This window comes from Alnus glutinosa, chromosome 1 (assembly GCF_958979055.1).
Source record: "Alnus glutinosa chromosome 1, dhAlnGlut1.1, whole genome shotgun sequence".
Taxonomy (NCBI): Eukaryota; Viridiplantae; Streptophyta; class Magnoliopsida; order Fagales; family Betulaceae; genus Alnus; species Alnus glutinosa.
In genome coordinates, this window is record NC_084886.1 from 2,730,278 (window position 1) to 2,751,474 (window position 21,197).

The following is a 21,197-nucleotide window of genomic DNA, read 5'->3' on the forward strand; positions in this document are numbered from 1 at the left end:
GTTGTAGTTTCTGGTTCTAGTTGTAACTTTCACCTGCTCTACGCATCGATCTCTCGGGTACTCGCCAATTCCTTGTGATTATTTCCTCAACACTTTTAATACAGCATTCAAATTCTGCAAACTTCTCCGATTGTTTGATCGCAGAGAAAAAAGAAAGCACAAGAAAGAAAGAAAAAAATTGCGTTCTTCATCACAATTTCTTTTGCTTGTTCGGTTTCTGAGCAACCAAAAGCACCGTTAAGTGTACCTGATTTCTAATTCCTAGTTGAGCGTCGAAAGCGTGAAATTAGGGCTCTATCTGTTTGATTTTCGTTTCTTTCTTTTTTCTTTTTCTTTTTCTTTTTAAAAAAATACTCATTTCCTTTTCAGTTAATTATATTACGTTTGTGCTTAAACCCTAGCTTTGGTATTTTACTGTGTATTAATTCCTATCAGCGGTTTATCTCTCTTGGATGAGTAGGTTCGTTTGTGGAATTGAAGATGTCTCAGGCAGCTGTGGACGTTCCTCCTAAGGGTGGATTTAGTTTCGATTTGTGCAGACGGACTGATATGCTTTCTAAGAAAGGCGTTCTGCTGCCTTCTTTTCGCAAGACCGGAACAAATATCGTCGGTCTAATTTTTCAGGTATATGTGTATCGTTGGCAAGCCGGTGTGATTGGGTATTGAATTTTTGAAATTAAAATTGAATTCTAATTCTATTTACAAATTTTGAGGTAAAAAAATATTATTTTTTAATGGTAAGGAATGATTGGAAGTTTAAAAAGTTGTGTATAATAATTGGTATTATGAAATGTTGTGTGAAATAATAATTTAAATAATAATAATTTATTATATATTGGTTATTTAATTAAAAAATAAATAAATAATTTTTTTAAAAAAAAAATGGATGAAAGGGGTGGCCGCCGGTTTGGGGGTGGCCGCACGCCACCCCCTGTCACCGGCAGCCACCCCGAAAGGTGACCGGGGGTGGTGCGCTGCCACCCCACAGTGGTTGAGGGAGGCCGCAAGGCCACCCCCAAGAGTCAAGGGTGACCGCGCGGCCACCCCCAGGGGTGGCTGCCGGCAGCCACCAATTGCTTTTTTTTTTTAATTTTTTTTTGTTGATTGAAATTTGTATTATTTTATTATTTAAATGTGGGACCTATGCATTTTTTAGACAATTTGTCCTGCGCGTGGGTCCCAGTTATTAATCAGATTGTCAGCTTTGAATTGGAATAGAATTCGGGTCAAAATCCAGGTTTTTTTGCGGGTGGGCGAGTTTTAGAAAAAATCCGAAAAGAATAAATATTCTTTTCCAAACCCAAACACAAATAGTATTTGGCTTTTCAGAAATCAATTTGTTTATTGCCGTACCAATTCTAGATGCACGCTAGTATTAGGAAGGAACATAAGAATTATCAAAATTTATGCGATACATTGGTTGTGGTTTTAACTTTTAAGCTATAATTGATGCGGGCCTTATATGCTCATATGGGTTACAGACTAGAAACCGCAATTGATTAAATAACACCTATGCGCAAATGTGGATACTGTGTAGATTTTCAAATGCTGCATTATATGCTCCCATTTCGCATTTCCTAGTGAGTTCATTAGTATGCTTGGATCTTTGATTCTTTTGAAACTACATTTTATGAATTTGTTTGCAAGCCTCCGATGCACTAATGAACTTTAGCACTGATTCCCAATTCTGTTATCCCGGTTACAATTTGAACTCTTGACTTTTGGTTCTGATACCATGTTAAATCACCATTTGTACCAAACGCTTAAGCTAATATAAAGAAGTAAATTTAATCATTTAATCAATACTTTAATAGGGAGTGTAATTGTGCCTATTTTTAACTAGTATTCTTTTGCGGTGAAATTATTTGTATGACTTTTATACTGGTCCTTGAATTTTTTTTCTTTTTGGAATTACCCGTATTTCCTGTGGAGTTCAAGTTCCTTTCAGCTTTTAATATAATTTTCTCAATTTATCCTCAGGATGGTGTTATTCTAGGGGCAGACACGAACCACCGAAGGACCCATAGTTTGTGATAAGAACTGTGAGAAAATTCATTACATGGCACCTAATATTTATTGCTGTGGAGCAGGAACTGCTGCTGATACAGAGGCTGTAACAGGTATTTTTTTAGTAGTGTTCCTTAAGAAAATCCGTCATGTAGTTGTTTATGATGCTTCTACTACTAACTCATATCCAACTACGTCTTTTCAATTTTTATAGTTATTTAATATTCTTTTTGCATGATGGTGGTCTTTATAGGCATGGTCAATTCACAACTGCAGCTGCATCGGTATCACACTGGTCGAGAATCGAGGGTCGTCACAGCTCTAACACTTTTGAAATCTCACCTTTTCAAGTAAGCTCATTTTCTGTCAATTTTGTCCCTTGCAATGTTACTCTACGTGTTAGTGTTAGTCGATGATGATGACTTAAATGAGGCCTTACTGCTTGGTTACTTGTTCAGATACCAAGGTTATGTTCAAGCTGCTTTGGTGCTTGGTGGCGTTGATACTACTGGTCCACATTTGCACACTATGAGTTGGGTTCCATTTACGAACACCTGAACTTATATTTTTTTCTTGTTACATGATACTGACTTTCAGTTCTTGAATTGATTTCATTGGACAGATCTACCCTCATGGATCGACAGACAGTTTGCCATTTGCAACAATGGGTTCTGGTTCCCTTGCTGCAATGGCTGTTTTTGAATCAAAGTACCGTGAAGGGCTGACGGTAAGCTACTCTCTACTATATGATTGGAGGTGCTATTAACTTGAACTTTACTCTATCTAACTCTCTGCAGAGTTAGGTGGAAGAATTATTTTTTCTTTTTCTTTTTTGTCATCACCAAATCAAACTACTTGACTTAGTCTACTTTGGGAAATATCCTTCTAATTCGGTTGTAGTTTTGCTTTAAGAAATGAAGCTCATAGTTCTGAGAACCAGGTGCTGTTCATTTGTTACTGGGAGATGATATATTTGTGTGTTCCATGGTTAATGATTTTCTAATTAACTTTTCTGCAGAGGGCAGAAGGAATAAATTTGGTGTGCGAGGCAATTTGCTCTGGTATTTTCAATGACTTGGGAAGTGGAAGCAATGTAGATATTTGTGTAATAACTAAGGTTTGTGGTTCTTCAATTCATACCATTAAAGGACAAATTTCTTTTTGTGTGCATTTTTTTTTCATCTCTTAAATTTTGGCCTGCACCGGTAACTCATTTTAATTATGCTCGCTGGTCTAGGGGCACAAAGAGTACTTGAGAAACCACCACATGCCAAATCCTCGCACCTATTTCCGTTCCCAAGGATTTTCATTTCCCAAGAAGACAGGTTAGTTGTTCTATCCTAACCGTTGCTACCTATCATTTGCCTTGTAGAAGTTAAATGACTTTCAGTTTATGCTCTTATATATTGTTGAACGATATATGGTAACTTTGAATAGTTTAAAATTTTAATTGGTTAGGGAAAATATCAACTATTAGTTATTTACGCTTTGTTTAGTTATGTTAAAGGAGAGAAGGGAAAATGTCGAATTTTCCTTGCTTGAGTGGAGGAAAGTTTTTAAAGTTTCTTTTGGGGCCACTATAATTTTCTTAACGCTTTAAAGAGGGCAGGGTTAATTTTGTTTCCAACTTATCTTGCGTGAAATGGAGGATAATGAAATGAAATGCCTCTTCCACTTCATTTGCATTTGTTTTCTCTTTATTTCCCCTTTTAGTAATGGAGCAAATGTATTTCAGTCCAATTAACTGAGCATTTTCTTAAAACCGCCAGAAGATTATGACACTTTGGTGTCTTCAGTTACATAATTATTTGATTTCAGATACTTTTACTTTGATGGACAAGATGAGAGAATGGTTTGCAACCATGGCAAGTGTAACTAATTGTTTCAAAGATTGCCAATTTGTTCCCCGAGTCCTAGTATATAGTTTTCACTCTGTTTATATTCAATTTTGTTTACAAAGATTGCCAATTTGTTCCCCGAGTCCTAGTATATAGTTTTCACTCTGTTTATATTCAATTTTCTTTAGTGGAGATGCATTAGGCGAGGCCATAAATAGTCTCTGTATTTTACATGCAAATTGATACATCCTTGGGATATTAACAGTATGGTACCATTGATTTTTCATGGTTGCAGAGGTTCTATTCACAAAGGTAACGCCATTGAAAGAGGTGGTGGAAGTGATTGAAGGAAGAGATGCAATGGAAGAATGAGATCTCTGGTTCAACTTCATGTGCAACTTGAATGAATTTCTTTTACCCTCATTGCTTCAAATCTCATCATGTAGTTTAAGTTAGGTGATTTGGATGAAATTTCTGTGGGCCTAGTACTCAATTTCAAACTCTTCTATTATCTTTGGCTTACTTAAGCTGAAAATCAATCAACCTGAGAGTCCTGATCTTGTGGACATGCTTTAACTTATTAAAAATTATACTTCAGGTTGTAAGGTCAGTATCTTGGAGATGAAATAGTCAATTCTTTTTCTTTGTTTTCTCAGCTTTAGACCACTCCATTATTATCATGGAATTAATTGAATCGAATAGCTTGCTCCAGTTTGGTGATTGCCAGCCCTATTATGAGCCTAATAGTCAACTTCAAGAAACTAACAGCACAAGCAATCAGCTCCAGTAACTGATCTGAGCTTCTTCAACCAAATAAAAACCTTTTTTTATTTATTCTATCACATAGTTTAGTTTGGGTTCCTAGGATATGGCGACCTTGGGGCCTTCTATTTGATTGTATCGAAAGGCCCAAATGAATTGGGATTTCGCAAGGTCATTTCGGGGCGAAGGGATTATGAAGATGATGAGTTTCTAGATAATGATTTGAAATTATTCCTTAGCACAATAAAATCCTGGACAGGCCAAGATCGAGCTTATCCTAAGAACACTGCAGAACTTGGACTTCTTGTACTGTCAACAAGCTTGAACCACTGGCTTCCTGGGTCGCACATGTTATCTCTGCTCAAACATTTACAAGTATTTGTGACAACGATATTGTTGGAGTCGACATCCAGGCAGACAGAATCTTTCCCAACCTTGGATGAGAGATGCATCTTAGAATCTGATATGGCTTCCCACTTTGAATTAGGGTCGGCGCACATTATACTTAGTCTTGCTGGCTTTCCCAATCCTTCTGCTTGTAAGCAGAAATAAGTTCCCTTCACTGTCAAAGTTTTTTGGGGTGTGTATTTCCAGAAATCAGAACTGGTGCAGGGACCCAATGTTAATGGGTCAAACCAAGATTTTCTTAGGACACAGAGACCCGTGGATGGATGGAAAATTACTTTGTGTAGATTAGTTTCTGATAGGCCTGGCCCTGCAAGTCACAGCCATGAGGATTTGAATTTGAATAAGAAAACAGAAGATGGAACATAGAATACCATTATACCTTGAAAAGGAGATTGGAGAGCAGAGATCCTCTGCAAGAAGCTTGCATTTCTGGTCTCACACCAATTCTGATCAAGCACCCCATAGAACTCGTTTAACCCAACTATGCCCTCTCTCAAATAATAACTCCCAGCAAGTGTCCAAATGGCCCAATCGAGGTCAAGCTCGGCTGCCCAAGCCAGAAAGCAATTCATATACCTGTTGTCATTCACATTGTTACCTCTCAGGTCCATCCCAAACTCACTCACGATCAATGGCCAACCCTGCTCCAACAAGAATCCTGACAGCCTCATCATGTTGTTTACCACTCTCCCACACACTTGATTCGGGTTGCCGGACTCCCATGACTTTTCGTCTGAAAACCCGTACCAGTGCATCTCGTATACTAATTTTTCAGTGAAAGTGAGATTCACTGGTTGATTACGGATGAATGACAGGCCTTTGTCGTAGCCCAGGCCGGATAGAATGACAAGAACATCTGGGTTTGCTGAATGCACTGCTTCTGCTCCTCCCTGCATGTACCTAGTTCATTTAACTCACCAAGCTGAAATTAGAATCAACCACATACTTACCAATGCCTATTTGTATTGCATTAAGATCCTATGTTATTAGGATGGTCGCTACTCGAATTTTTGTAAAATTCACACAACCTAAGATAGAGAGATTACGAGATCCACCTGCTCTGAGCAAGCAGATCCTATATCTTCGGCTGCCCGAGACAAGAAATTAGGACAACCCAAAAGAGAGATTGCGGGACCACCTACCTACCCCTGACAAGTGGATCCTGCATTGCCCATAATAGGTGAGTCACGTAGCCCTTCTCTTAGGAAACCCTAATTTCTCACACAATAAAAAAAAAAAAAAAAAAAAAAAAAAAAAAAAAATCGAACAACCTTCTAATAACAAGAGATTCTCAATAGTACAATGTAGCTATAAACTATTGACATGAATGTAGATTGAATAATGCTATTTCAACCCCATTTGATCACATCGGTTGATATATGTACCTGTACCAATCCTTCACGTTCTGTCTAGGGCCTCGGAGCTCATTCCTCAAGCTCATGCCAACCACATTGGGCACGCCATTAAACAAGGCGGCCATCCGAGCTAGTCCCTGAATCCAGAGGTCTGGGTTGAAATACAGGTCTCCAAAGAACCCATTCCCATCCGAGCCGCTGCAACACCAACCGGGCTTCCTTATGTGATTGTCCAATATCACCATCACCTTGTTAGCCCCTAGGCTAGAGACCACCGCCTGAGATTTAAAATTTTGTCAATATAAAAATATATAAACAAAAAGAGAAAGATAACTGTCTACGAAAGTTCAAGATATTAATCTAATTGTATTTTGAAATTTGAAGTGTGAAGCGAATGCATATGAGATTAGAAAATAATATTTGCCCAGAAAATAAAAATTAAAAAAAAAAAAGAGAGAAAAAGAAAAAAGAGAGAAAGTGTTTGGAATATAATATCGTTGAAGTGCCCATCACCACGGCCCACGGCCCTAATTAATAATTATCATAGTGATTATCAATTTATCGTCAATAACTTAGCGTATTAATTTTTCGTAAAAATTGGATTCCGATAATTTTTTCTAATTTAACCTATTAAATTGATAGTCTTTAAAATATATTATTTTTCATATATATTTTTCAACTGTTAGGGAGAATTGCATATTTTAAGAACATATGTAGTATATTTTGTTAGTCCTATTAAAAATGCATGTAAAATCACATGATTTAAAGATATATGTTAATTTAATAGATTTAATTTTAAAAAATTCCTACAACTTTGCCTGTAGCCCAAATCATTTATTCACGCTTAAATAAAATCAAATAAAAAATACGGATTAAGATCTTCTACAATTTCAAAGAAATTTTAGATGTTCAAATTATGTCAATTTAGTCCATTTTTTATGTCGAACGACGTAAAAAATGTTACATATTAAAAATATGACATGTTACTAAGGCAACAACCAAAAAAAAAAAAAAAAACTCATCCCAAAATGCTTTTTTGTCACTTTTAAAGAAACGCTTCTTTTTTACTAAATCAAAAGACCATTTTTTGCTTAAAGCCTTTCTATGACATAAATTGTAAGAGCATAATAAAAATATATTCAATTTCTATTGTTAACATGTCACATTTTTAATAATTAACATTTTTTATACCATTCGATGTATGAAATGACGTAAATTAATATAATTCAAGAATCTACAATTTCAAAAAATTCGTAAAAAGTCAGGATAAAAAAATAGAGGGATATCAATATTATACTAAAGGGGCAAATAAACATTAAAGACAGCACATGTAAAAAAAAAAAAAACATTAAAAACAGCAGAAATGCAACGTGGCTGTATTTTGTTGGTCACACTTTACTAAAAAGTCGTCTACGCCTGAGCTGAGTCAATTCTTTAGATCAAACCAAACCCGTGAAGAACCCAACAAAATTTCCATGTTTATCCGTGATTCCGTGAGACCTCTAAAAAAAGTAAAAAACATCACAACCAAAAGATCATAAATTCTTTTTTTTCTTTGTATATTTTATGGGGAAATAAATAAAGAAATTTGGGAAATTAGAAGAACAGGTATTTCAGAGTTACCTGGTATGCTTGTATGAGGGAAAGATCAATGATGGAGGGGTTATTGGCCTGGAAACCGGCGATGGCTTCCGACAGCCCAAGACTCTGGAACGACTGTCGTACAGTGAGAGAAGCCAGCGAGTCGTTGGTGACCAAGTAAAGAGGCCAAGTGAGCCTAACGCAATTGAAACCCATGGACAGAATCCTCTTGGAGATGGTGTCCACGGGCTGCTTGCTGAGACCCTCAACCACCACGACTTCGAGATTTGTCACCCAATTCACGCACGAGAGCTTCACCCGTTGTCCGGCTTCGTCCACAATCCACCGTGAACTGGTGTGTAGTGGTAAAGCCGCGACGGCCGGGAAGATGATCGGAAGAGATAGAATAGAGAGGAAGAAGAAGAAGCATAATCTCCCCATATTGAGACTATTGAGTTTGCTTTTGACTCTGGAGGTGTTGGGAAAGGAAGAGAACGGAATACTCCTACTTATAGGATGAGCATATCTAAGCACTTAGAAAATAAAATAATAAATAATAAATAATAAATAAATAAAAAGGTTTTCTAAATTATCTTTTTCCCAACATCTTTGTACCGACATCAATTACCTGCTATATATATTCAGTTAATCACCTTGTAGAACAAATTGTAAAGTTTTCTAAACTATCTAGTATTTACACTTAACCCCTCCGTTGGGATATTTTATTAAATTGATCAAAGAAAAACTAATCATGTATGATACACGTGATCCAAAAAGTAAAAATAATAACATTGGAGGAGACCAATAGCATAATAGAAACGAATCCTCTCGATTTCATTTCGGTTAGTTCATTTAAGAAGAGTAAAATAGTTATTTTATTTTTTTAATCATTTTACCTATCTTAAATACATTAACTGGATCGTCTCCATTTCATTTGAAATTAAAAAGATCGGACAAGGATCCTCTCCAATTCAAATGAATTAGAGACCAGAAGATCCAATTAGTTTTATTTGAAGGGTAAAATTGTTCTTTCACATTTTTATAGACAATTTTACTTCTTAAATAACACTAACCTGATTCCCTCCAGTTCATCCAGATGCAAGACGATTCTTCACGTAGCAAATTGTATTTTTATACATATGATAATAGCATAATAAACATGTTATGTACGTACGTATATCACGTTTGGGTTACGGGATGCGTTTGCTGTCTAAGTTAACAAAAAATCTTAACTGCAGGGACTAAGTAAAAGATTTTAGTGGTTTGAAGAGTCAATTGCAACTCCTTCAAATTTTGGAAGACGTTGTAATCTAGTTGTAATTTTGAATCGAATACGTGTAATTTTTCCTAAATTTAATCAATGAATGGTAGTAAACCTTGTCTCACGCACGGTAGATTTCTAAGAGCATTACTAGCAGCTTCCCTACAAGGGATCTGTTCCTTGAATTTTAGGGAAAATTTTAAGAAAGTCAAAAAAATCATCCCACAGCAGCTTCCCTACAATTATCTGTTCCTTAAGAAGTGAAAGCACTGTTCACATCTCATTCAATTGTTTATTCTAAAAATATAATCTCTCTCTTACTTTATCTCTTTCTTTTCTTACTTTTAATTAAAGTAAAAGTAACAAAATAATATTTTAATAATATAGAAAAAAATGAAAGGAAGCTGCTGTGGGGTGTTTTTTTGATAGAGAAGTAAAAAGTAATTTTATTCCCTACATTTATGGAAAATGAAAGGGAAAAGAAAAGAAGCCGATAGGAATGCTCTAAATAGCAGAATTGTGAAGCAGGAAAATTCATTTTCAATCCCTACTATAGCTAGTACGTACTACTATAGCTAGTACGTAACCATGGATCAGCCATGACGCTATTCTGTCATGTTAATGTCTCGATCGAGCGTGAAAATGACCCATTATCGTTGCATACACGCCAAGTTACGTGGTCGGCCAAGTAACCAGTGGGGTGAAGAAACTGCACTAGTTTGGCATTATTAACACCCTGATCTTTCTTTAGGAGTAAGAGATAGTTGTCCTAAAAACTTTCGGCTTTGTCAGACTTGCAATGCAATGCACATGCCATTGCTTTTGCAGGTTGTATATGCTTGTCTTCTATTTCTGTTCCGGATAGATATACTTTTAAAATTTAATACAAACTCAATATGAAATTAGTAGGTTAAAATTAAGAAGTTTAATTCATTTAATTAAATTAATCGAATTACGGTTGACTTATATAATTTTATACACATGCCTCGACAAGACCCGAACCCGACATGCGATATTTAAAGATTGACCAATTTTTATACGACTTATGAAGCTAACTCGAAATTAGCAAGTTAGAGTTGAGAGGGGTCTGACCCATTTAATTAAATTCGTTTATTAGGGTTGACATATATGGTCTAATATCCATTCTTCAATACGACCTAAGCCCAACACGCAAACATGAATTGTCACCCCTAACTTTGGACATAATTTTTCTTGAATCCAATTTATAAAATTGTCTTGTATCTTTTAACATGTGAGAAGTGTCTTTTTTTTTTTAATAGTATATTAAAAACATATGTTTTTTTTAATAAAATTTATTCTTAACTCTTTTAATATTATTTAAAAAAAAAACATGTAACTGTCCCATGCTCAAAATCCTTATATTTTCCTTTCATTTTATTTGTCTTTTTAGCATTTCTAGTAGTCTCATCAAATTTAACTCTTCAAAGTAGCTAAAAATTACTTTTCTTTATTCTGGTGAGCCATTTTTTAAAATTCTCCCAGCAGCCTCACCATTTTAACTATTTACTATCACAATTTCATTTAAATAATATTTTTTAATATTTCTTTATTCTTTCTCTATTTAATCTTTTTACAAAAAATCCTTCATGTCCATGAAATAAGGACATTATCGTGTGAGAGAGATGAGAGATGAGAGAAGAAAATGAGAAAAAAAAAAAAAAAAAAGGAAACAAGTATGCTAATCATGTGAGAGAGAAAGGTAAAACAAAATTGGTGAGTGAGTTGATAGTATTCCTAGTAGCCTCACCAAATTTTACTCACCAAAATAACTAAAATTACTTTTTTCTATTCTGGTGAGCCACTTTATTAAAATTCTCCCAGCAGCCTCACCATTTTAACTAGTCAATATTCACTATTCTATTTAAATAACAATTTTTTCATATTTATTTATTTTTTCTTTATATAATCTTTTTACAAAAATCATTCATATTCATGAAATAAGGACATTATCGTGTGAAAGATTGGAGATGAGAGAAGAAAATGAGAGAAAAAAGGAAAAAAGTGTGCTAATCATGTGAGAGAGAAAGGTGAAACAAAATTTGGTGAGTGGGTTGTTGAGTGAAAATGCCTCATCTAATTTGGTTAGTAATTTCAGTCATCAAATTTTTTTGGTTAAAATGGTAAGGCTGCTGGGAGTGGTTTTTCAGGATTTTCATCAAATTGACTCACCAAAATAGCTAAAAAACTATTTTGGTGAGGCTACTAGGAATGCTAAGTGAATATTACTCATCAGAATTGGCAAGTAATTTCACTCATCAAAACTTTTTGGTTAAAATGGTGAGGCTGCTGATAATGATTTTTTAGTGTTTTCATCAAATTGGCTCATCAAAATAACTAAAAAACTATTTTGATGAGGTTATTAAGAATGCTATGATAGGTCCAGCATATTCCAATCTTGAAGGCACGCAGGTGATGGGCGTGATGGATAACAACTTGAAGAAGGCCTATACTCGGGCCAAAGCTCCAGCAGGCCCATGAGGACCAAGCCCCAGCTCCTACCCGGTGCCCAACCCAAAAAGAATCCACGTGGAAGATACAAGGCACGAATAGAGGCCACGAAAGACATCATCTCTCCGATGATGCTTAATAAATAAAATATTTAACTGAAAATATAAGATAAATTGCTAAAGTCCAAACTCATTACTATCTGATAATCGACTCTCATAAATTAAATTATCTATTTAAAATTTTAAAATTTTCCTTAAATTCCTAACAAAGCTTGTTCAGGATAAGCTATTCTTGAAGGATTTTTAGGAACTAGGATTTCTTGTTTTTTAACAAGCTTGAACCACTGACTCTCTGGATCACACGTTGTATCTTTGCTCAAGCATTTGCAAGTATTCATCACAATGGTACGGTCAGAGTCTACATCTAGGCAAAAACTGATAGCATTGCCAACTTCCGACGAGATATGCATCTTAGAATCTGAGATGGTTTCCCATTGTGAACCAGAGCCGATGTAATCATCACTGCCAAGTTTTGCTGCCTTCCCCAATCCATCCACTTGCAAGCAGAGATTTGTTCCCTTCAGTAATAAACTTTTATGGGTTGTGTAGCTCCAGGCTTCAGAGCTGTTGCAGGGACCCAACCGCAATGGTTCAGGCATTGATTCTTTTAGGACACAAAGACCCGTTAATGGATGGAAAATTACTTGGTGTTCGTTGCTTTCTGATATCCCTACCCCTTGCAAGTCACAAAAGCCCAATTATGAAATGTGTCACTCTAATTTACTATATTCCCTCATATGGCATAATTAGGTGAAAAATGTATGGGATTCTACCACTTTTATTATAATTTTCGTACAAATTAATGTGACAATGATTATAACTGGTGAAATAATTAAAGAGTGTTTGGTTGATAAGTTAGCCACTAATTAATTAAATTGTTAAGTCAAATTATTTGTTTAATCATTTCACCAATTATAATCTATCACATGATCAATTTGTAAAGAAATTTATAGTAAGAAAATGTAGTACACTCAGCGGCACTAAAAAAGTACTCATGCCTAAAAGGAAACATTTGAAATTAAGTAATGCTAAAAGGGAAATGGTAAATCTCCTTCTAGTGTTTTTCAGAAGTCCTTTTATATTGACATGATACCATGTTTTTAATAAAATAAAAAATTACTTGATTTATTTCTCATGTTTATATTAAAAAAAAATAGTGTCATGTCAGCCTAGAAGGACACTAGAATAAGCTCTAGCATTTCTCATGTTAAAAACTATATTTTTATCTCACAACTATATTTTTATCTCACAACTATTTTACAATGTTTATATGTCAAGTCCCAACCAACCCTTACATTTTTTTTTTGTGAGTAATGCTAAAAAAAACACATTTTTATCCCACAATACTAATGTTACAGTCACAACCAATCCTTGAATCAGTTTTTGTTAAAATAAAAAGGTTAGTTGTGGTTCAGTATTATGTGATAAATATATATGGTATATATAATTTCTGTTTTTTAAACAATGACTAGTCTAAAGATTAATTAAGACTACCACATCGACATTATAAAATAATTATAAGATATATATATATATACACACACATATATGGTTTTTGACATTATTCAATGTGATATAGCTGCGAGGATTTGGGTTAATTTCTTCTAGAAAACATGGAAAATAGAAAACCATTAATTACCTTGAAAAGGAGATTGGAGGGCAGATATCCTCTGCAGAAAGTTTGAATTTCGGGGGTCAGTCCAATTCCAGGTAAGTAGCCCATAGTATTCCTTGAATCCAATGACTCCTTGTTTAACATAATAACTCCCCCCGAGAGTCCACAACGCCCAATCAAAGTCAAGGTTAGCTGCCAAAGACAAGAAGCAATTCATGTACCGGTTGAGAAGTGTGTTGTTGCCTCTTAAGTCCATCCCAAACTCACTGAAGAACAATGGCCACCCCTGCTCCACCAAAAATCCTGCCGACCTCATGATTATGTCTAAAACTATCCCACACGCTTCGTTCGCGTTGCCATTTCTCCACGTTTTGTCATCTGTGAATCCGTACCTGTGCGCCTCAAATACCAGCTTCCCTGTGAATGTGAGGCTAAGCGGCTGATTTCGGAGGAATGACAGATCTGTGTCGTAGCTCAGGCCTGAGAGAATCACAAGAACATCTGGGTTCGCCGAGTGCACTGCTTCTGCTCCTTTCTGCATGTATCTTGTCATTTCATGTACAAAAGCAAAATTAATTAACCCCAGAAAAAAAAAACAAGCAAAGATTTACAAAAAAGGGATCATCGATCCATGTAAGTATCTATCTACCTGTGCCAATCGTTCACGTTCTGTCTGGGGCCTCGGAGCTCATTCCTTAAGCTCATGCCGACGAAATTCGAGACACCTTTAAACATGGTGGCCATTTGAGTTAGTCCGTCGATCCAAACGTCCGGGTTGAAATACTTGTCACCAAAGAAACCATTGCCGTCAGTTTCGCTGCAACACCAACCGGGCTCGCTGATGTGATTGTCCAGTATGACCATCAAATTGTTGGCCCCAAGGTTAGCTACTACTGCCTGAGAACAGGGATAAAACTATAAATTAACGGTCAAACTGTGTTAAAAAAAATTTGAAGTGTCAAAGTAAGAAAAAAAACAAAGTGGAGGCTAGGGAGCCATGGCCCAGGCCTCTAGGTCCTCACTGCCTGTGAATATTATATCCCTTGCTTACGAAATCTGGAAAAATGCATGCAAATGTCCTTGGCTGTGTGTTTGGAAGAAAGCATAGGGATGTTACCTGGAAAGCCTTTATGAGGGAAAGATCAACGATGGAAGGGTTGTTATCCTGGATGCTAGAAATGTATTGAGACAGACCCAGACTCTGAAAGGACTGTCTTACAGTAAGAGAAGCTAGTGAGCGATTAGTGGCCAATGAAAGTGGCCATGTGAGCCAAACGCAATTGAATCCCATGGACACGATCCTCTTGGAGATTGCATCCATTGGCTGCTTGCTAAGACCCTCAGCCACCACGGGCGCCAAATGTGACACCCAATTCACGCACGACAGCTTCACACGTTGCCCCCTTCGTTGACAATCCACCGTGAATTGGTGTTTAGTGAGACAGCCATTACAGGCTTGGTCTGGGAGAAGATGATCATCAGAAAAGATACAAGAGGGAGGAAGGAGAAGAAAAAGATCGAGCTGCCCCATATTTTCCTTTGGTTTTGAGTATGCACTAGATCGGAAAAAGAGAATTCGATCTAAGCGCTAGCTGCTACTTAGATAGGAATTTGGGTTAATTTTCCGATTTCAATGCAGTTGTGAATTAGGTCAGCTATATGAATATTTTTTTACTCATTGCATCCACCATCTTAACATGCAACTACAAATTAATACTCCTCTACCTTTTTTTTTATCTTCCTTTGTTGTTGTGCTGTTAAAAAAAGAAACGGATATCTCCTTTAAAAAATCTACATGCATGCATGCAGGCAGATTCATGTTAACAAGAGAGAACTAGGGTTGGAATTTACCATTGAAGATTCTAGGAGATCAGGTGAGATGTTTCTGATAATTGGTCACTTTTGTGTGCTGGAGTGTTTGTACAGTTTGTTCATCAATACAAATTATTCATTCAACTAAAAACAAAGAAAAACACACACACGCCGTATCAAGGGAAGGGGGAAACAGTACGTGCACCTCCATTTTAAGGAATAAAAGGGAACTAAAGTATTTAAGGAAACATTTTATCCCTTTTTGTCGATCTCGCTGAAAAAACTTTCAACTTCCTAACACTACCCAGTCTACCCGTCTTCGATCGATCGTATACATTTTCGAAAACAGAATTTTTTTTGTTCACACCCATCTCAATATTCTCTTCTTAATCGATTGCATAACCATGAAGTTGCCTCCCCTGGATCAAACTTCCATAGTCATTACATCTGATCAAACACCCCTGCAACACAGTAATTCAATCTGGACCGTTAAATCTTTTACAGGAGATATGGTCGGTTTTTTTTAACACCATGCATGTAAGCCGGATCCGTTGTGTATGTAGGTCAACTAGCTAGTTAAGAGAAAACAGAGGAGATAGCAAAATTAAAGTAGGACAGACAAAATAAAAATTAGGAGACGTATGATTAGTGGAAAGTATAATTACCCAACAACTAACAAACAAATATTTAGGTTGTATTTGTTAAAAATCTTGTTTTTCTTTTCAAAAACAAAAAATATTATCAAATAACTCAAACACAAAATAATCCAAAAAAATGCAAAAACAATATTTAACTTTCCGTTACATCGTAATACTTTTACGGATCAAAAGCCAAAGCTAAAATTATCTTTCGAATAATACATTAAGGGTCCGTTTCCATTTGCAATTTTAAAATGTGTAATTTTTAAAAATGCAATTAAGTATTTGATAAAATTGTGATTAAGCCTTTAAAATCGTAATTTATTCTTTTAAATTGTGTATTTTTAAAAATATATCTCCTTACCTACGGTTGGAAAACACAATTTAAGAAATAGCATTACTCTAATTTTTTTCAATATACATGATCCTCAACAGGGTTGAGTAAAAGAAAAAAAAAAAAAGTTGTACTCTCTCTGTTTGGCAACAGTTAGTTATACATAAATGTATTTTTGTAAGCTAATATAAAATTACAAAAATACTCTTCCGTATAACTAATCAGCTCGTCTCCAATTATCCTGTTTGCCGCTAAGTTGGTTGAATAGGGAGCGACAAGACGGGGGGAGGGGGGTTGGGGTTTGGTCCGTTTGGAAGTATACCAAACAAGTCTTAAAGAATCTTGAGTTGTTTGTTTAAAAGGAGGTATCGCTCTCTACTTCCCGCTCAGCACGGGGCGGCGCCTTGAACGGACATGCGGGACCGGTGTAAATCAAGTCAAGTCGGGGGGGCCCAATTTTGTTTCTTGCTTCTCCAAGAGTCCAAGCGGACAGCGCTCATGACTCAACCGACAAAAAAGTCCTCCTTCTCAACCGACTTTTAAGTTCTATAATAAGACAAATTTTAAAGAAAAATCTTTCCTCCAAATATGTTATGTCAGCTGTTTTTCTTTTTTTCTTTTTTTTTTTCTTTTTTATCATTTTTTAAAATGTGTCCCTTTTCACTTTGTTTTTCTCTTCTCATTTTTAGGACGATTACTTAAAATCAATAAAAAAAATTAATATTTACTTAAAATTAAAAAAATATTTAAAGAATTTAGTGTAAGATGGCTCAAGTGGTAAAGATTTTAGTCTTTATGGTAGTTTCATTATGTCTAAGATTCGAATCCCTTTAAATGCAAAAAAAATTTTGGGGTCAGTCAAAGTATTACCCGATTCGTAAGAAGATGGCGCTTTACATAGGTCCGAGGTTTACCTGACAATAATGGATACACGAAATGACCATGTCTTGAACGAGTTCCTCATCTAAACAAAAAAATTATCAGTTTAAAATAACAAAAGTAGATGTTTTAAGTAAAATTTGGTTAAAATTTATAGAAGATATTAGAAATGCTCTAAAAGGACAGTTTCAGCCCTTTGATTTTTTTTTTTTGGCCTCCTCTCTTGTTTTGTAGTGCCGCGAGGAAGAGAGAATTATGAGAAATTTCGCGCTAGTTTGGGTGTTCATTTTTTTTTTTTTAATGGTTATGTATTATTTTTAAAATTGTAAATATCGAAAATAAAAATAAAAAATTTGAAGATTGTTTTGATGGTTTAGATAAAATAAAATAAATTTGAGGATATATGTTTAGGAAGGTGATTTAAATTGAATATAATTGTCAAAAAAGTAAAACTAGAATCGAAAATAAAATAATAATAAAAATAAAGTACTTCAAAAACCTAAAATAGAAAAAGTAAAATTAAATTAAACTAAGTTAAAAAATAAAAATATAATGGGTAGTTTTCGAACCACCCATGTCTAATTCAGGGTTGGCTGATCTAGTGCTTGAAGCCATCCCCTGCCGTTATTTGGGGTGGCTCGACTACCCATAAAAAATGCTTTGCCACCCCCATACACAGGGTAGTCCGACCATCACTCCTAGACACTTGGGGGTGGTTCCGGTAACTCCTGTGTTTGGATGTTTTATTAGAATGTCATGTAGCTTTTTGTATCCAAAAAGTATGTGCTTTTTTTAATTGTCATGACAAAGTTTGAAGAAATTTTATTAAAAATGAATTCACTCTTCTAATTTTGTCTTTTGTCTTTTGAATATTTTTTATTTTTTATTTTTTAAAAAAATGTACAAAAAGACCCGTAACAATTTTAGATATTGGGTTGAAGAAAGTTCTTCCAAAGCAATTAAAAATAACAATAAAAAATCTTTGTCCAATTGCAAATGGATACAACTACAAACACTGGTAGACAATCTAACGCAATCCAAACATTTTGGTTCAACCAATAAAGAAAATGGTTAAATACGTTTTTAGTACATGGGTTTTGAAAATTTTATTTTTTGGTACCTGAGTTTTAATTCATATCACAGATGGTACTTCAGTTTTTGAAAAAGACCAAATTAGTACCTCAGTCAAGTTTTCTGTCTAAAAACTAACGGATCGCTAGGTGTCAACCCCTTAACACGTGTTTTAGTATAAAAAATAAAAAATCTTTAAAAATTAGGATTTGGGGGGCATGGCTTATATCCGCCTGCCCCAAATTTGTCATTGTCTGCATCCACATATACACTTCTAAATTAGATATTATCTACAATACTTTTAGAAGCCTTAGTAGTTACAGATGTACAAACGGTTATAACCTGCGGTTATTGGCTAAAACCGCTAACCTCTTAGGCAGTTATTACATTTTACCAACCGCAACTGCTAACCGCCTAGGCGAAGGAGGTTATTTTTATAACCGCCAGTTAGAAATTATTGTGTTTATAACCAGCAACTTTAAAACAGCTTTTCAATTAGGGTTGGGCTGGTTTTTATGGAGATTTTAATTTTTTCAAAAAAGTAGCGGTCAGCAGTTATAATTTATAAAGCAGTTATAACTCCGTTTGTACACTTCTACTCCGCGCCCATATATATTTTATTATTTTTAAGTAATTAACCCTAAAGAAAAAGTTGAGACCATCTCGGTTTATTTTGAGAGAAAGACGCGTTTCGCGTTTTTGGCAAGTTGGGGTTTGTATGCATTTAGGGGAGCTGTTCAGTTGGAACTTCGTTGTCACCAAAGAATCGATGGAATCTCCGTGGATCCTGATCCGGATTGGAAGTTTGATTCTCTATTATCAGAGCTTAATTCATTGGAAACGAAGCTCAACACCTCTGCAAAAGTTCCTGCGCCTTTTATCAAAGCAAGACCACGGTATCACGTTTTTCATATATGCTATATACCCAATGCGTTTAAATGGGTAGTTTGAATTTTTTTTATGAGAACATATATTTTGATTGTTTTTGCTAATCTGAGATTTTTTCATCTTCAACTCTGTTTAGAGATTTCTCAAATGAAAAAAGTGCTAATACAAGTCGTAGGCCTTTTGTAATGGGCGTGTCCGAGGATGAGATGGAGGACACTGAAAGCAAGGTTGAGGAGGATCAAAGTCTAGTGGCTGCAAAACGGTTCAATTGTGATAAAATTTATTTGAGGTGCCAAATTGTCTTCCATTTCACACGGGCAACTATATTTGACAATGTAAAATGTTTTTTACGGGATGCTTGTCGGACAATCTTGTTTTCAATTACAGATGTCTAAGCATTCCAATGTAGGACATTGATGTTTTGCTGCAAATATTCAATGATAATGTTTGTATTCATTTTTACCTTTCATCAACAGTGATGATTCTGATTATGAGTCGGATCTTGAATTCCAATCCTACTTGGTGGGTGAAGTGGGATCAGTAGAAGGTGCTTTGTGTGAGTTAACCCATGAACATGAACTTGATGTTAAGGTATGTTGCTATTTAGATTTGATATTGTTTGTTATGTTTTCCACTAGATAGAGCCTTAACATATTTACAGAATCTTTATAGGTATGTGACTTGAAAATTAGGATCCTTTCATTCCCACATCCATAGAGTTATTTTTAGAATCTACTACTACTGCTGCTACTTCTAGTACTTACTATTACCAAATATTTATGGAGGTAAGATATCTGGGATTTTTCCTTTTAATATATATATAAATCATTCTCTGTTGAACCTGGACGTAGAATGATTTATGTGTTATCTTTTGTTGTTTACTTTCCTTTTTGAATTTTGAGTTGTTATAGTTTGATTTATGTCTGGTTGTGTGACTCATTAATCATTTTTTCTTGGTGCATAAAAATACTGTGGATTGACTAACAGGAGGAAATTAGAAACAGAATTTCTGCATTAGAGACAGATTTGATGGGTCAAAGTGAAAAGTCCAGTTCTGCACTCACTCGGGTTGAGAGATGTAGAGAAGCATGATGGGAAATGGATAGGAAACTTGATACTCACTACCAACGCAAGATGTAAGACCATTTGCTATTTCTTTATATGGCATTCTTTATTCTAAAGACGTGGTTGCTATTTTGGAATATCCTAGTTTCTATGTTTGTGTCTTTCGGCTACCTTTGCCTGCTATGTCTAAATCCCTAAACTTATATAATAGACCTATTATGTAGCATGACCTTTCTAGTTGCTGATGTTTCATCCCTAATATGAATTTTCTTTTCTCATAGACTTAATACTGTTTGTCTCTGTAGAATATAATAAAGAATAACATATGAGGGATGGAGGGAGGGCTGTAATTAATAGGAATTAAAAATGAACAGGTGACTGAAAACGTTTCATTGATAAGTTTATTAGAGTTCTTTGATGCTTGGCAAGATTCTCAGATCCGTGGAAATGTGAATCTAAGAAATATATTTGGAAGATTAATTTCATGTTGTTTCATAAGATCTACAATAAGTGTATTTATTTTTTTTTGCGAAAATAAATGAGGAGTTTGGTATATAAATTGAGCAAAGTCATTTGTTTTACCATCGTCAAAATATGACATTTAAGGATGCAAACTTTGTTTTGGCATCCATTGCTGCCTCATGCTGGAGCATGATTGAATTTGTTTTAATGTTCATATGTTCATTAGTCTTGAAATCTAAATTGCATTGTGAATTTATTTTTATCGTTCTCTAGGTAGTGTAATGGATGCTATTTTTCCCCTTTCATATTCTTCCTTTTTTTTTTTGGGGGGGGGGGGGGGGGGGGGGGGGGAGTATGGGTCAAAACCAATTAAAAATCCCAGAAACAGTTTTTGACATTTCCTTACAACCATTGTAGTGCAGAAGCACTTGATAATCACTTGACTGCTGTCCAGCGGGACCATGAATTGAGATCGCAGATAGAAGAAAGGAAAATAAGAAGTGATGCAGCTTATGAAGAAGCCAAAAGAAAGGAAAAGGCTTTTCAAGAAGAAAAACTACGCCAAGAAAAAGCTAAAGTGGAATCTGAGGTTTGTTGACTTGACCTTTCAGTTCTTAGCTGTTTTCCTGGCAGAATTTTTGTTAATTTGCAAGCTTCCTTTGTTCATGATATTCTGATAGATATCTTTTGATA

At 35.3% G+C, this 21,197-nt stretch overlaps 2 protein-coding genes and 2 pseudogenes across 2 annotated transcripts; 2 read left to right on the plus strand and 2 right to left on the minus strand.

Moving 5' to 3' along the window:
- The first annotated feature begins 29 nt into the window (after window positions 1-29).
- On the plus strand, window positions 30-4,431 carry LOC133865679 (proteasome subunit beta type-7-B-like; annotated as a pseudogene).
- A 215-nt stretch (window positions 4,432-4,646) lies between these two features.
- Window positions 4,647-8,445, minus strand: LOC133865671 (glycosyl hydrolase 5 family protein-like). The gene is made up of 4 exons (XM_062302103.1): window positions 7,994-8,445; window positions 6,401-6,648; window positions 5,395-5,915; window positions 4,647-5,322 (listed from the first exon to the last, which is right to left on the minus strand). The coding sequence occupies exons 1-4, from the start codon at window positions 8,390-8,392 to the stop codon at window positions 4,880-4,882; spliced, it is 1,611 nt and encodes a 536-aa protein (XP_062158087.1). The 5' UTR covers window positions 8,393-8,445; the 3' UTR covers window positions 4,647-4,879.
- Window positions 8,446-11,934: 3,489 nt separating this feature from the next.
- Window positions 11,935-14,804, minus strand: LOC133858424 (glycosyl hydrolase 5 family protein-like; annotated as a pseudogene).
- A 3,957-nt stretch (window positions 14,805-18,761) lies between these two features.
- Window positions 18,762-21,067, plus strand: LOC133865702 (mRNA export factor GLE1-like). Its single transcript, XM_062302141.1, has 5 exons — window positions 18,762-18,985; window positions 19,114-19,266; window positions 19,454-19,568; window positions 19,965-20,113; window positions 20,927-21,067. The coding sequence occupies exons 2-4, from the start codon at window positions 19,163-19,165 to the stop codon at window positions 20,067-20,069; spliced, it is 324 nt and encodes a 107-aa protein (XP_062158125.1). The 5' UTR covers window positions 18,762-18,985; window positions 19,114-19,162; the 3' UTR covers window positions 20,070-20,113; window positions 20,927-21,067.
- The last annotated feature ends 130 nt before the right edge of the window (window positions 21,068-21,197 follow it).